The sequence below is a fragment of the Cydia fagiglandana genome, chromosome 13 (genome assembly GCF_963556715.1).
Source record: "Cydia fagiglandana chromosome 13, ilCydFagi1.1, whole genome shotgun sequence".
Lineage (NCBI taxonomy): Eukaryota > Metazoa > Arthropoda > Insecta > Lepidoptera > Tortricidae > Cydia > Cydia fagiglandana.
The window spans coordinates 17116789-17131710 of NC_085944.1; the positions used below are offsets into that span (position 1 = coordinate 17116789).

General features: G+C 36.1%; 1 protein-coding gene and 1 long non-coding RNA gene across 2 annotated transcripts in view; both read left to right on the top strand.

Moving 5' to 3' along the window:
- Positions 1-14922, top strand: part of LOC134670424 (uncharacterized) — a 363694-nt gene that overhangs the window by 16421 nt on the left and 332351 nt on the right. The window lies entirely within an intron of this gene.
- LOC134669853 (putative polypeptide N-acetylgalactosaminyltransferase 9) lies at positions 578-12090 on the top strand. The gene is made up of 11 exons (XM_063527472.1): positions 578-794; positions 1493-1576; positions 1689-1839; positions 2744-2910; positions 4949-5113; positions 5552-5839; positions 7512-7678; positions 8114-8311; positions 8574-8681; positions 10005-10130; positions 11905-12090. Exons 1-11 carry the CDS (start codon positions 578-580, stop codon positions 12088-12090), a joined length of 1857 nt encoding a protein of 618 aa, XP_063383542.1.

Consider the following 14922-nt stretch of genomic DNA (forward strand, 5'->3'; position numbering starts at 1 on the left):
GATTTTTAAACAAATTCATTTTGTAATACCATTAATTATTTAATTGCACATTATTATTTTATGTAGGGCTGGTAGAAATTAAATATGTACTTATGCACGGAGGATACTAGTAGGTGACAAATTTACAATAAACAGTATTTTACTGCTTTGGCTTAGAAAATATTGTTATTTTATTTATTTCTTTGTTAGCCTATTGTGCCCCACTGCTTGGCTAAGGCCTTCCTCTTTCTTCCATGCATCTCTGTCGGCATTATTACGCCAATCTTTTCGAAAGACGTCAAGATTGTACCGTTATAGAAATACCTAATAACAATTCGACAGATACTACATAGATAATAGTTGAATTTCATATGGACCGTCGATAGTTATGAGGATCTCACAATCACCAAACCGATTCGTTCCCAGAACTTTTAATCAACAGACACAAAGATTATTTACTAAACAACCTTTTGTATTTTAGTATACAAACGACAAACTGTCTTCGAGATTTCCCACTTTCCATTTCGAGCGTCTACTGGCCACACTTAAAAAAGTGTTGAAGCTATTTCTAGTGTCACAAAGTGTTGACGCTATGTCAATGTTAAAAAAAGTGTTGAAGCTATTTCTAGTGTTAGTTTTAGCGTGGTTAGTGTCACTTGTCACAATATGGAGGGAGTTTCGAAATGGGAATTTAGTGGTTCTAGATGAAAGCAAGATGAGAGAGCATGCTTTTTATAAATATAGGATTCGGTACGGCTTCGGGAACGAGTCTCTATCTAGATTTGAATGTAGGTATAATTCAACAGAATACAATTAAGTTCATTAATACAAAAGCACACAAGATTTTCTCGCCTAAAATGTAAAAAGTCAGTCAGTCTTAAAAGTCAGTGTGGTAACATTGTAGGGTACATCGCCAATTACTAGCCACCCCCCAATTACTGGCCACTTAATTTGATTTCTATTTATAGGTGAACAAAGTTCATTTTAGTATATAAGGTACGAAAATCCAATTATTAGCCAGTTTTCAATTACTGGCCACCTATTCCAAAAATGAATTCTATTTACAGATAAATAAAACTCATTTTCAGTATAAGGAAAATGGCCAGTAACTGAAATTTATCCACAACCCACTCGTTCAATAACTGGCCGCCTCTTACAAAAATGAGTTCTATTCACCTATACACAGAATTCATTTTAGTATAGGTGGCCAGTAATTGAAAACTGGCTAATAATTGGCGATGTACCCTATCTCTGTTTAATTTGTGATTATCTTGAATTCGTTTATAGTGCATTTCCCACGTGCATTAGTATCGTATGCGCGATTTAGAGAGTTAATTATTTTTAAAGCAAATAAAAAAAGAACTTTTGTATAGTCTGCAAATTGCAGTAAAAGTGAAATATCTACATTTTCTATGCATTATACTAGCATTTCCCAAAATATCTACACACTGCTGGGTCGCGACCCATAGTTTGAATTGGCCTCATTATAAAATGCAAACACTTTTCGTTGCAGCTTGGGACATGCTCAATGCCTATTCCCCAACTTTGTCGTATGAAGATAAACTGGCAGAACTAAATGGATATGATTACCCACCAGGTAAAAACTTAAAAACAGGCGAGTACCCGCGTAGCGGCGTGGCACCACTGCGCCGTGAATGTGAAACTATTAGTCAAAATGCAACACATGCCTAATTCTAAGTTTTATTCAGGCAACAACGGAACGCCAGTTCGAATAAAGGATAAAATAAAGGGCAGCATTAGAGCCCTAGTGGCCAAAGGGTGGGAAGACCATGCCTTCAACGAGTTCGTCAGTGAGGTTATTCCTGTGAACCGGTCGCTACCTGACGTGAGAGATCACAGGTGACATACGGCGTAATTCGGGAAAGGAATTAGAGATTCACTAGATATGAAATAGTAAAGATATGTAACGTTATATGGTAAAAGGTACCATTGCCCCGGCTAAATATTGGAGCGGCGTTAATAAAAAAAGGGTAAGCGCCAGCCGCCATAAGGTACCTTTTGCCGTGGAACGTCACATATCTTTACTATTTCATAACTAGTGAATCTCTAAATCATTTCCCGAATCGCGCCGATACATGACCCATTATTTAACTATAGCCTCAGGGGCTAAAGGGCCTATAGCCGCCCAGACATCAAAACTTGCCAAGTCAAATGCTACTTTGATTTCTAAAAATAAATATTCAAATTAGAATGTAACGGGGGACCTTTTTATAGGCATCTGGGCGGCTAGAGGTTAAAATATTAAACAAAATAGGTTAGGCAAAATTAATCATTATAAACATATATTATAATATATTTTATATATTACAACACTGGGCAAGTCCTATCAAATATTAGTTTGGGTGCACGTGTACGTAAGTATGTTTCTTATACTGGGAAAATTACGAAGACCGTTAAGAAATTTACTGTGGTCAGAAATCATCACGAAAATCTGTTTCAGTTGAAAAAGTTTTAACTATTCAAAACACTGGTTTTAGGTTCACAGTCCAAAGTCCTGTCAACGTAACGTTTCTACTAGAAAGAAAATAGGCACAGCAATTCAAAGTTGAAAGCATCAGAATTCAACAAGATTTAGGGACAGGGGAATTTGTTTTCATGGGATTTGGCGATCAGAAATACTTAAAAGTTAAAACGTAGACCGTTGTATCTTCGCCAAATATGAGTGATATGCAAATCTGCAAGTTAGGGAAGACAAGTATTATTTAAAATGAATACATTTTCCAACATCACAATAATTTTACAGGTGTAAGGAAATAAGCTATCCCAAAGATCTGCCTTCAGCCTCAGTGATCATTTGTTTCCACAACGAAGCCTGGTCTACGCTTTTGAGGACCATACACTCGGTGCTCGACCGATCACCAGATGAACTACTCAATGAAATTATTTTGATTGACGACTTTTCTACCATGAGTAAGTCTTTATTATTTTATTAACATTAGGATATTATCATTTTTCGGGCAGTAAGTTCCAGTCCTTTCTTAAATTCAAGTTGGTTTAGATTCCACATTTTGTCATTATATTGGTTTAAATTATCAAAATGTCTGCAGATGTGAGAGTTTTAGAAAACTTGGATTTTTTTTTTCATATATTATAAATAATTTCATACTAAAATGAAAGGAAACTTTTGTTTGAGTAAATTCATTAGACTAAATAAATTCGAATGTCCAATTAAAGTTCAAGCCAGATGGTTATAAATAACATTAGCATTGCAAATGACCATCCAACAAAACAATTTCAAACTAGTAGAAATCATATTTCACATATAAATTTATGCACAAACTTCAGACTAGCTTCAAACTGCTCTTTACATCTAAATTGGCTTGATCCCCAATTAACTAGTACGAGTATGGCTTTGATTTCATTGAAATTATGAATTTCGGTGACTGACTGGTAAGTATTACTACTTGTTAAAACAGACAAAAGAGTATTATAAATTGGCACTCGCTTTTGAAATAACAAATCTGCTTTCCAATAACTTGATACAGATCTAACAGATGTAATTAAATTGTTAGCATTAGGCTTTGTTTATTTGTTACAAGTATATTTATTTTCTCTCTTAAATTTGTTCTTGCATTCTCTTATTGTAAATGAAACTTAAAAAATACGTCCAATCTGGTATTACATTACGAGTAGGTACATCTGAAATAAAATTCCAAGACAGGTTTTAAACTAGGGTTTAAATTGCTGAAATTGCTGACATTTTGTATTTAATAAATATTATTAAAGGCCATGTCGATTGTCCTAGTTTACTCAGTAAAATTTCTTTCACTGTTCCCTTAAGAAGGTTAAGGCACTTTCGTCCCATTAGTATTAACCAGGCTTCCACTAAATATAGAAAAAACTGTTTCTTGTGCAGGGCAGGCATGAGTTTAAATAAAGTTTTACTGAATTTAGACTTCGATGTATTTAGTGATAGCATATCGGTAATAAGAAATAAATTAATTGCATTTTTTATGGGTGATACTTCTAGCGCGGGTTCGGGCTTGGCTTACTGAAGTTATACGAGTACTACATGGGTACACTTGTATTTATATATATATATATATATATATATATATATATATATATATATATTTGTATTTTCTGTATTTCGGTTTTTTCTTGAAGTTTTGTGCAGTCGGCGGTGGAAGTGCATGGCCACTTTATGAATGTTTTCCATTCCTAATGTGCCTATGCAGTTTTGCAGCTAGTTGTACACAGGAACCTTGGCTTGTGCTGTAGCTTAACTTGTGTGTGTAACTGATTTGTGATTATATTTGTTCTTTATTTACCTACTTAATTTTTATAAGTGAGAACCTGTAATTGGCTCTGTGAATCTATTTTAGTTTTTAGAAATGTTTATAGCTGTTGGTTTTCCATGTATGTAATAAAAAAAAAAACATTCTGACGTCTGAATGTTTATTTTTTACGCATATCTACATATATTAATATATATAGTGACAATTCGTAAACTTTTTATTCTGATTGCTGATACATTGTTAAAAAATTAGCGGCAAACTAGCGATGTCTGTCAACTTTTTCGATAACGCTGATAGACTCCTGTGGCCTATTTTATAAAGCTACAAGTTACAATTTACAAGTGGAAGTCTCTTTCTAACCCTATGTGTTAGAACGAGACTTCCGCTTGTAAATTGTAACTTGTAGCTTTATAAAATAGGCCACTGATCGCGTCGACAATGCTTCAACAGTTCATTTTTAAAGGAAATTGACAATACAATACCCATTTTCCGCTGCTGCAGCGCTGTTGGAGAAACGCTATTTCAGTCGAAAATCAGAACATTACCTTTAGACTAGGTATACCTATCCTTATGTTCTAGCCGCCTAGAGGCTTATAAAAAGATTTCCCATTTCATTTTGAATCTTTATTTTGACATATCGAAATGGAATGTCTTGGCTAGCATTGATGTGTGGTCGGATAGTGGTTAAGATACTGACCGGATAATTCCAGCGCATCTAAAAGCACGTCTGCAATCGTACGCGCAGAAGTTCCCTAAGGTGAAATTGATACGGACGGAGCGCCGCGAGGGATTGATCAGAGCTCGGATGATAGGAGTGAAACATGCTGTCAGTGAGGTTGTGGTATTTCTGGATAGCCATTGTGAGTGTGCTGTAGGTAAGTTTAATTTATTTGCAATGAGTACCTAGTATTTGAAGCTTGTGGGTATGTGTCGAAGATGTAGGTACTTTACCTAGTATACCGAGTATTTGGTAGTATAGAAACTCCAACAGGTCTTTTCTGTTCCTGAATATGAAAGCCCTAAAAATGTTATGTGTTTGGGGTGATAGGGGTAGGTGACCAACTGACCAAGCGGTGAGAGTGAGACAAGATCACGTTGTTCTTATTTGAGGACGGAATAAATTGGCTTTGGATTTTCATAACTTTGCGATGTCTACAGAAAAGAAGCAAAAGAGTTAAGCATTCAATGAAATTAATGACACAAAACCCATTAATGGCACGATACAAATGAATAACATTTCATTTTGTTGATAGAGCTTTGAGGTGCTTCAACAGGAAAAGCATGGCATATTTATAAAACTTATGTTTTTTTAGGATGGCTAGAACCTTTACTAGACCGCGTTAATGCGGACCCTGAAATCGTCGTCAGTCCCCTAGTCGATATTATCGTCGACACCACCTTCGAGTACATAGCGCAAGACATTTTCGACCTCAGAGTAGGAGGCTTTACTTGGGACCTCAAATTTATTTGGATCGGAATACCAGATTCCATAGAAGAAAAGAGAACAGGAATGGTGTCTGCCGTTAAAACGCCAACAATATCGGGGGGACTGTTCGCGATAAATAAGAAGTATTTTGAGAAGATTGGGTATTATGATGAAGGTAAGTATTGCTAGAAAAGCAAAGGTAAAGTGGGGTAAGACACAAGCATAGTTTATCTTACTCGGGGCAAGACAAACAGTATGATGATTCCATACAAGTGATAGTCTTACCCTGGTGAGTCTCACCCCACCTTACCTTATTTGGTTTAGATCCTGATATTTGTGTGACATTTTGTTACCAAACCATAAAGGTACCGTTAGGATTCAGTCTATGCCAGCATTATTTACTGATGCAGTCATGTCATGTCACGCAGTAATACTGCTGAAGTAATGCTGCTGACTGTATTGCTGCAGAAAACTTCAAAAATTACCTTTCTAACGTTTCTTGAAGTAATGCAGATGGCATGTCTGCTGCGGAGTGCACTTTTATTATTTGGCCTGATGTTTCGAACGTGACATCACGTCGTTGGTTGCAGACAGATTGTCGAGGAATTGTATTAATATTTTTTAGCTACGCGAGTTTTACTATAGCGGAAGCAGTTATAAAGTTGACCCAAAAATTTTTTATTAAGCTATGAGCTTCATCACATATGTTCCTTGAGTAATTCTAAGCATTTCAAGCCTGGGAGGCAATAAGAAATGTGTGTCTACTCGGATTTGTAATGGATTCAAACTTTCAACGCCTTTTTAACCCTGTTAGGGGATGAATTTTACAAAACGCTGAAATTACTTTTCCTGTCTTTTAATAATATCCCCAAATACAAAGATTCAAGTCCCGCGTTCGAAAATTTTTTTGATATCCATACAAACTTTCAACTCCTTTTTCACCACCTTAGGGGATGAATTTTCAAAAACGCTGAAATTAGTTTTCTTGTATTTTAATAATATATCGTTTTACGAAGTTTCAAATTCCTAGCTTAAAATAAAACTTGAACCCCATACAAACTTTCATCCCCTTTTTAACCCCCTTAGGAGTTGAATTTCTCAAAATCGCTTCTTATCTCTTGTACACTTTATAAATGTAATCTAGTGTGCAAATTTCAACTTTCTATCTTTTGTAGTTTCGGCTCCGCGTAGCAAAAATCTCCAACCAAATTTTTCACCTTTTTACGTTTTTCTTGTAAAATTACTATGAAATTGAAAAAACAAATATCAGCAATGAATTCTACGTCTTTGGTTTATACGAAAATGATACCAAACTTGCCCTAGTACCCACCAGGATCAGAGTAGATTTTTTTTAAAGATGACGGATGGCGGCCGTCTTTGTACCCCACCCTCCCCCCCCACTTCAGGCTAGAAATGCTTAGAATTACTCAAATATCAGATGTGATGAAGCTCATAGCTTAATAAAATTTTTTTGGGTCATGTATGGCAGCGTTACATAACTGACTCCAGTACTACCAGTACTTGTTATTAACAGATTATTCTTACGTATATTTTTAAGTTTTGTGTAATTATTTGAAAAAACGAGTCCCGCCGAGTATCATCTCGAACTTGTAGTAGTGTAGTTAAAAGGATATGATGGTCGTTCTTGTCTTCGTGACAGCAGGGTGATAAAACGGTAGCCGTCACTTTCAATCGCGCTCTGTTAAAACGTTAAGGATATTTTGTCAAGTGTATAAAGTCACCCATAATAAACCTTCTGGTAGTCCTGGTGGTAAATAGTTGACATGCATTGTAATATGCCTAAATTAAAGAATAATGACTTACACTTTCATTAACATATTGATCAGGAATGGAGATCTGGGGAGGAGACAATTTGGAACTGTCGTTCAAAGTGTGGATGTGCGGAGGGAGTCTAGAGATGGTGCCGTGCTCACACGTCGGACATGTCTTCAGAAAGAGGTTCCCTTACGAAGGAAGAGGCAATATCAAGAGGAACTTAGTGAGAGTCGCAGAGGTGTGGAACATTGAATACTGTAAAAATATTTTTTTGCTTATTTAGAGTTTCCGTGTTGTTGCCTAACTTAACATTACTGCACTCTAGAGCATATTTTTAAAAGGTATCTATAAAGAAAATCGTCTTCATCTAAATTCTGTTTATATCTGATGTCATAAATAATTATATGTGTTGGAGATTTTATTAACTCGGCAACGATTTTGACAGCATAGACTGCGCAAGTGTTATTTATATATCAACAATTTCATAGAAGTTTGACGTTTAGAATAACACTTTCCCTGTCTGCGCTATCAAAATCGCTGCAACTTACCTATCTTGGTCTAACTCTACCTACCTATTTATTTCGCTGGGTGTATGGACTTCCATTCATCAAGTTCAGTTAAATATCAAAAGTGTCTTGAGTAATCGTAATAATTCCTGCATTACATTGTTTAGGTGTGGATGGACGACTATGCCAAATATTACTACGAGAGAATCAACTTCAAGAAGGGAGATTTTGGCGATTTGACAGAAAGGAAGGAATTAAGGAAACAACTGAACTGCAAGTCTTTTGATTGGTATTTGAAAAACGTTTATCCTGAAATTGAAGTTCCTGATGACTTAGTGGCCAGTGGGAAAGTAAGTTTGAAATATACTTAAAGGAAGAAGGAAAATATAAGACACATTCTCTACTTAGTTGAATATTCTCTACTTAGTGGAAGAAAGTTAACCACATTATAATTGCCTACTTCTTTTTCTACTTATTCTTATTTAAAACCTACTTTCTTGTAAAACCTGAACTTTTACTTTGGTAACCAGTAGCCAGGTGAAATAACTCGCTACCATAGCACTCACATTTTTAGTTGCTTGCTATAAATGACTTATGCATTTAAAACATACTTTTGTATCGTTATAGATACTTCACATCGGTAAATACGGACATTGCCTCGACGCACCGAATCGCATTCGTAAGCCGCAGCAGGACGTGAAGATTGCCAAATGTCACCATGAAGGTGGAAATCAGGTATTAAATTAAATTTAACAGAATGAGACTTGCATTTATAACAAGTGTCAAACGTGTAATAAAACTATTTAGGCGGATTATATCGCGTATAATGAAGTTACACAAGTTAAGTTAGTTGAATACATCACGACGTTTAGAACACTTAACAGCGTTCATGGTCAATGGATGACTAAGGAAAAATATTCACCTCTTTCAAAATTACAATGTGCAAATCTACTTACATACAGAATTATCAAACAAAAACTATAAGTTTTGGGGCTAGTTATACACGCAATATTGTTATAGTTACACATTACAATTATTTTAAGTAACATGACTGTACTGAAACGTCTACACCATTCAACACTACGGTCTCACAGTTCTGTCTGTCTTGTTCCTTTATTAGATGGATTACTGAATCCCAAGGTGGTGGTAGCGAAAGGATATCTACCCTATTAAAGTTTGGATACTTCTTAATCTCAATGGCCTCACGTGACATTCTGAGAAATCGCATCTCTTTGATTGACTTTGTCCATAACATGGTTCCAGACTGCAGACTTCGGTCGACGGTGCTTGACACCAGCTATGTGTCCCTTTACCCGAATTGAAATGCTTTGCATCGTCTTCATATTAAAATCCACATTCACAAATCATTTGAGCGACTTCATGCCTCAATAAAAGGTACAGTGGAACCTGGATAATTGCAATCTCAAGGGACCGGCCATTTTTGGTCAATTAACCAGGTTTTTCATTTAAGCAGGTCATGTCAATTAACGAGGTTCAAAAAATCGTTGTGTCAATTATAGAGGTCCTCATTAATAGAGGTTGCGTTCTGACAAATTTATTTTATGGAGAACTTACGTTCTGGGTTTTTGGTCTTTATATTGCTTATGTCTATACTTGTACTTTTACACTACATTAATTACTACTTTATTTTCTTATTAATTATTTGGGTTTTAAAAAATCCCTTGAATTGTAGAAGAAAGTTTTATTAGAATGTAAAAAGCATACTTTTTGTTTCTGCTGTCTACAACTACATTATTTCAATTACAGAGGTAATAAGTAAGACTCGTTTCAATAATGGAGGTAAAAAGAAGAGCAAAAATAACGGATTTTTTAGCACAGTGTCAATTATAGAGGTCTTAGTTGCGATGGGGTCAATTACAGAGGCAAAATTGCGAAAAGCACTAAAATCTAAATTGCAATTATAGAGGTTCCAAAATTTCAATTATAGAGGCCTTTTGGTCTCAAGGGACCGGGACCGGACTTTTGGTTGCAATTATTGAGGTTTTCCATTTATCCAGGTGCCAATTAACCAGGTTTCACTGTATTATATTTTTTTAGTACTGGATTTATGAAAAGGAAGGGGAACTGCGTCGAGATGACTACTGCTTAGATTACATGTTTGGCACCGTCATTCTTTTCTACTGCAAGCGGTCGGCCTCACAAATCTGGCTCTACGATTCAAAGGTAGTTTTTTTTCTATTGGCTTTAATTTTGCTGATTTAGTGTTGAAGTGTGGGGAGATCCTCATATGACATGCAATCTTGCGATTGCGACCTCCTCCGACACCAGACCAGGCGATATAACCAACTGTCTAACTGTTATAGAGTATAGATTAGATTAGATTAGATATATTTATTTCTTAAAGAAAAAGGCACATAATTTTACACAAAACAAGAAATAACCTTACTATAAATACTGATAAAACCAAATATGTTTACTTTCGTACTAGGCAGGGAAAAGATCTGAAGCTTAATATAAAATGTAATGGGAAACCAATAGAGAAAGTAGAGTGTCAAAACTTGTTGGGTCTTTATGTGGACGAGCACTGTGAATGGAAAGAGCAAGCTCAGGCAGTCTGCAACAAAATTAATAAATTTGTATTTGCAATAAAAAAAATTAGACTTGTAACATCACATAAAACTGCCCTGTCAGTATATTACGGATACGTGTGTTCTGCTCTCAGATATGGAATTGTATTGTGGGGTAACTCATCTGACATATCGAAGGTTTTCATAGCTCAAAAGCGCTGCATACGAGCGATATTCGGTTTAAAACCTTTAGACTCATGTAGACCTATATTTAGACAACAAAGGATTCTAACGCTCACATGTTTATACATCCTGGAGGCATGTACCTTTGTAAAAAAACACATGGATCTATTTCTAATTAAAGACAATAATAATAAGCGAATAATTACACAAAAACCTTTGAACATGCCAGTAGCAAATTTGAGCCTATTTAAAAAGAATGCCTATTATATGTTAAGCAAAATTTATAATGCAGTGCCGAAATCTATTACTAGTTTAGTTGGACATAAATTTTATACAAATCTTAAGACATGGCTAATTGAAGAATGTTACTATTCATTAAATGATTTCTTTAATAATAACAATTTATAGAAATTGACATATTTATTACGTATTCTGACATTTAGTATTAATTATTGCCTTATTTTTACAATTCATATAAATTTAGATTTCAAAATAGCCAAATTATTAATGATTAAAATTAATTTTCTTTTGCTCTCAACTCTTAATTGTATATAAGATTGTTTGCATGTTGCATGTTGTAAGACTTGTAAGAGACTTTAGATATAGGTGTACATTTTGCATGCTGCAATTCAGCTAAATGTGTGATGCTTTTTCAACTATAATATTTTAGACCTTTTGTTACCACATTTAATGCAAATAAAGAGCTTACTTACTACTTACTACTTACTTACAAAAGATAAAACAAAGGCTTTCACTAAAAGATCGTCAACTTAACATTTACATTAAAAACAGAAAAGAAAATATAAAAGAATATAAAATAAATAAATAAAACAATGTCACAAATATAGCAATATAACTGCGGACTGCAATCTATGAGCTCAAAAGCAAGCATGTCAACAAAAAAGGCATGTCAATGTCAATATAAAATTAATAAATAAAACAATGTGACAAATAATCACAATGTCGCAATCTAACTGCGGATATTGCTATGAGATCAAAAGCAAGCATGTCAACAAAGAAGGCATGTCTACAAAGGAGATGGTGGCAATAATTACCGGTATCAAGCAAGTTTCGGTACCTACCTCAGTTGGTTAAAGCGAATAATGAGCTAGTGGTGAAATAAAGTTGTAGCTTTGGAGCTACAATTTTGTCTCCCTCTCATCGTCTAGTTGCAAAATTTTAGACCTTTTTAAAAAACAAGTCGATTAATGTAAAACCTAAAAAATCATGTTCCTATTCTTTTTCAGACGCAAAACATAAGGCACATGCAAACACAGAAATGTCTCACAGTAAAGCAGTATGCTGATGGCCTGAAGATCCTACTGCTACCATGTTCCAGAGATTTGAATCAGAAATGGGTACTGGAAAACTTCACCGTGGACAGACTGACACCCGAACTGCAGAGTTATGCCAGAAAGAATATGCTATTGTAGTCGATTTTGTTAAAAAACCGGTCAAGTGCGAGTCGGACTCGCGTTCCAAGGGTTCCGTAGGTATATTTTTATGTGGAACGTGCATGAAATGTCTTTATAGTGGTCGGATCACAAACTAAGTAATTAAGTCCGACTCACGCTTGGCTGCACATTTTTAATAGGTTTTTGTATCATTGTAATTTTAGAACCAGTATTTTCCGTGATAAAGGGGGGAATGGTCAGTCCGACAGACAGTCGCACGAGTGATCCTATAAGGTTTACTTTTTTTCTTTTGAGGCAGGGAACCCTAAAAATAAGGCAGAAACAAGCCACAGCTCAAAGGAGCCTGGGTCCGCCTGGCAACTTATCCCGAGAATTGGCGTAGGCACTTAGTTTTTACGAAAGCTGCCAGCGACTCTCGAGGATTAGTTAAAAAATAAGACAGAATGTGTGGTGTTAAACATTGTCTCTCGTGTTTTTTTTTTGCACTGCTGATGCGCTGTGCGAGGAAGCTGCAAGCCCTACGGTCCCCAGTCACATCCACACGTCTCTTTGATAAAGATTCGAAAAATTTCAAGGCACTTATTAGTAGAGAAATAGTTTAGTTAGGTCTCCTAGACCGATACCTAACGAGGTACCTATCCTCTTTCAGACCCTAAGTACCTATCCTTTTTACTTAACTCCACAAAATTTAGTCATGCAGAACTTTAAAGCGAAACGTTAGACACAAAACACTTTTTACACTTAAAACATTCCATTAACACGTTCGCGGACGCTCAGTCACACCAGTTGGACACCTAAATTTTGTATGGAAATATTGGGACTGTTATAGCATTCCTGTCACTACAAATATATCTTTTAGGTTTGTATATGACGCGTAATGCTATGCAAGGCGAATGCTATGCAATCCGCGTCAATATGAAGTATATTTTTTATACGCTATGTGACAACAAATGCTATACAATTCGGATGCATAAGCATGTCTGTCACATGACGTAGTCAAGATGGGATTTTATATGACATCGCATGTTATAGCATTCATACATCGTGCTCGATGGACTTGATGGCTGAGACTTCTGACTTCCTAAGGGCGCGATTTTTGCTCTAAAGACTCATTTGCTGACCTCTTCAAACAATTTTCTTCTTCTGTTTTGTTCCCTATTTGCTTATCATTGTAATATTGAGTCCATCTCATACATGCCCCATGCCAAGCACGTTCGCTGTTCATTCGACCTCAAATTATGTGATACTACCTACAAATTATGCGTTGGAGACCGGCTCTAATCTAAAGGCCCAGTCATGGGTCTCATAGCATGTTGTAGAGAGCCGAGTTGCAATGTTGAGCTCTCTTAAAATGAGAGGTTTGTTCTTCTAGCTGTCCAAGGTATACGCAGCATTTTACGCCAACACTACTTCTCAAAAGTGTCAATATGTACCGCATTACACTTTTTCAGTTCCCTGTAACGCACCGCCGCGTTAAGTTCTGGACGTAAAGCGTCCACCACTTTTCCTGCCAAGCGATGATTCACCCGACTTTATATTCTTTTTCGGATGCATCTGCACCAAATACAAGGCATGAAATATACACAGAATGATACCACAAATGCGTGTCATAAGGTGCTTACCTTGTGGGAGGTGACCATCGAGCGCCAACAGGCTATAATTCACAATTATATGACCAAAACTATGACTAGTAACGTAATTATTTCAATAATAGGTATACACATTCATGCCTCACTTTTTCACATTAATCGTTATCAAAATTTTACTGTAGTGTAATTAACAGCAAGTAAACACGTTTGTTTATTAAAACACAATGAAAAACTTAAAGAAATTGTAAGAAAAACATTAATTACGATTTTATAAAAATACGTCAAAATCGCTATCGCGCACGAAATTGACCCAAATTACATGAGTCCACTCCCAGACGCACCTGCCGGGCTACTAAGGGAGCTGCCATACAAAGACGAATGCTATAGCATCTGCGTCACAGAAAGGGGGGCTAATTTGGAGACGTCACAGGATAATTTTTAACTTCGATAAAACTATGTAATATGGCAGTATGCATTATTTGACTCTGGTGACTGGTAGAGGAAAAGTTGATGAATAATATTATACTGTGGTTAAGCGGATTGATAAGCATTTCAACGAAGAAATTTAAAAAGAATAACGGATGCAATAGCAGGCGCGTCACCAGGAGGAGTACAAAAACGGATGCTATGCAATCCGCGTCCGCGAACGTGTTAACGACCTTTTGCTGTGACCCTCCACCGCAGAAAGGGACGGAATGATCCCATGAACATTATTGCGGTTTCGAGTAAAAAGCATACGTTCCCTACAGTAAATAGAACCTTCTATGTCCCGAAAGTTTTACCTGGAAAACAGATCACTTGCATAATAGATGAAGGATTTAGGATGACTCGCAGTCACCACAAAGCGCTTATAGTTATACAAATTTAGTTCGAGTGTGCTTTCAGTGCGTCCACGACATTTATGAATGTATGTAGATAAATAACTCTAAGGTAATTAAAACTCTATTAAAAATTTACCAGTGTAAGTAAACAACTCTACGTTGACAACGTTCTGCCAATATTAAAACAGCGGGGAATTACGTAGAGAGGTCTAAGAAAAATCTCTGGGGAATAACAATTCCTTTAAAAGTAACCGCAACTAAATCAGTTGCTTGATTCTAAAGATAAATACTAGAGATGCACCGGATATCCGGTTACTATCCGGTATCCGGCCTATCCGGCCATTATTTTACAATCCGGCCGGATACCGGATAGTGACCTTCTATCCGGCCGGATACCGGATAGTAACATTGCCTGATTTCGGAGTAAACAAATTGGATTT

What these genes read in the sequence shown, in the direction of transcription:
- LOC134669853 (XM_063527472.1), top strand. Translation starts at nt 578, where the DNA reads ATGTTAAAAAAAGTGTTGAAGCTATTTCTAGTGTTAGTTTTAGCGTGG. An exon ending in TAATTCAACAGAATACAATT is followed by an intron (nt 795 to 1,492) that starts AAGTTCATTAAT and finishes TTTTCGTTGCAG; the next exon opens with CTTGGGACATGCTCAATGCC. An exon ending in ACCATGAAGGTGGAAATCAG is followed by an intron (nt 8,682 to 10,004) that starts GTATTAAATTAA and finishes ATATTTTTTTAG; the next exon opens with TACTGGATTTATGAAAAGGA.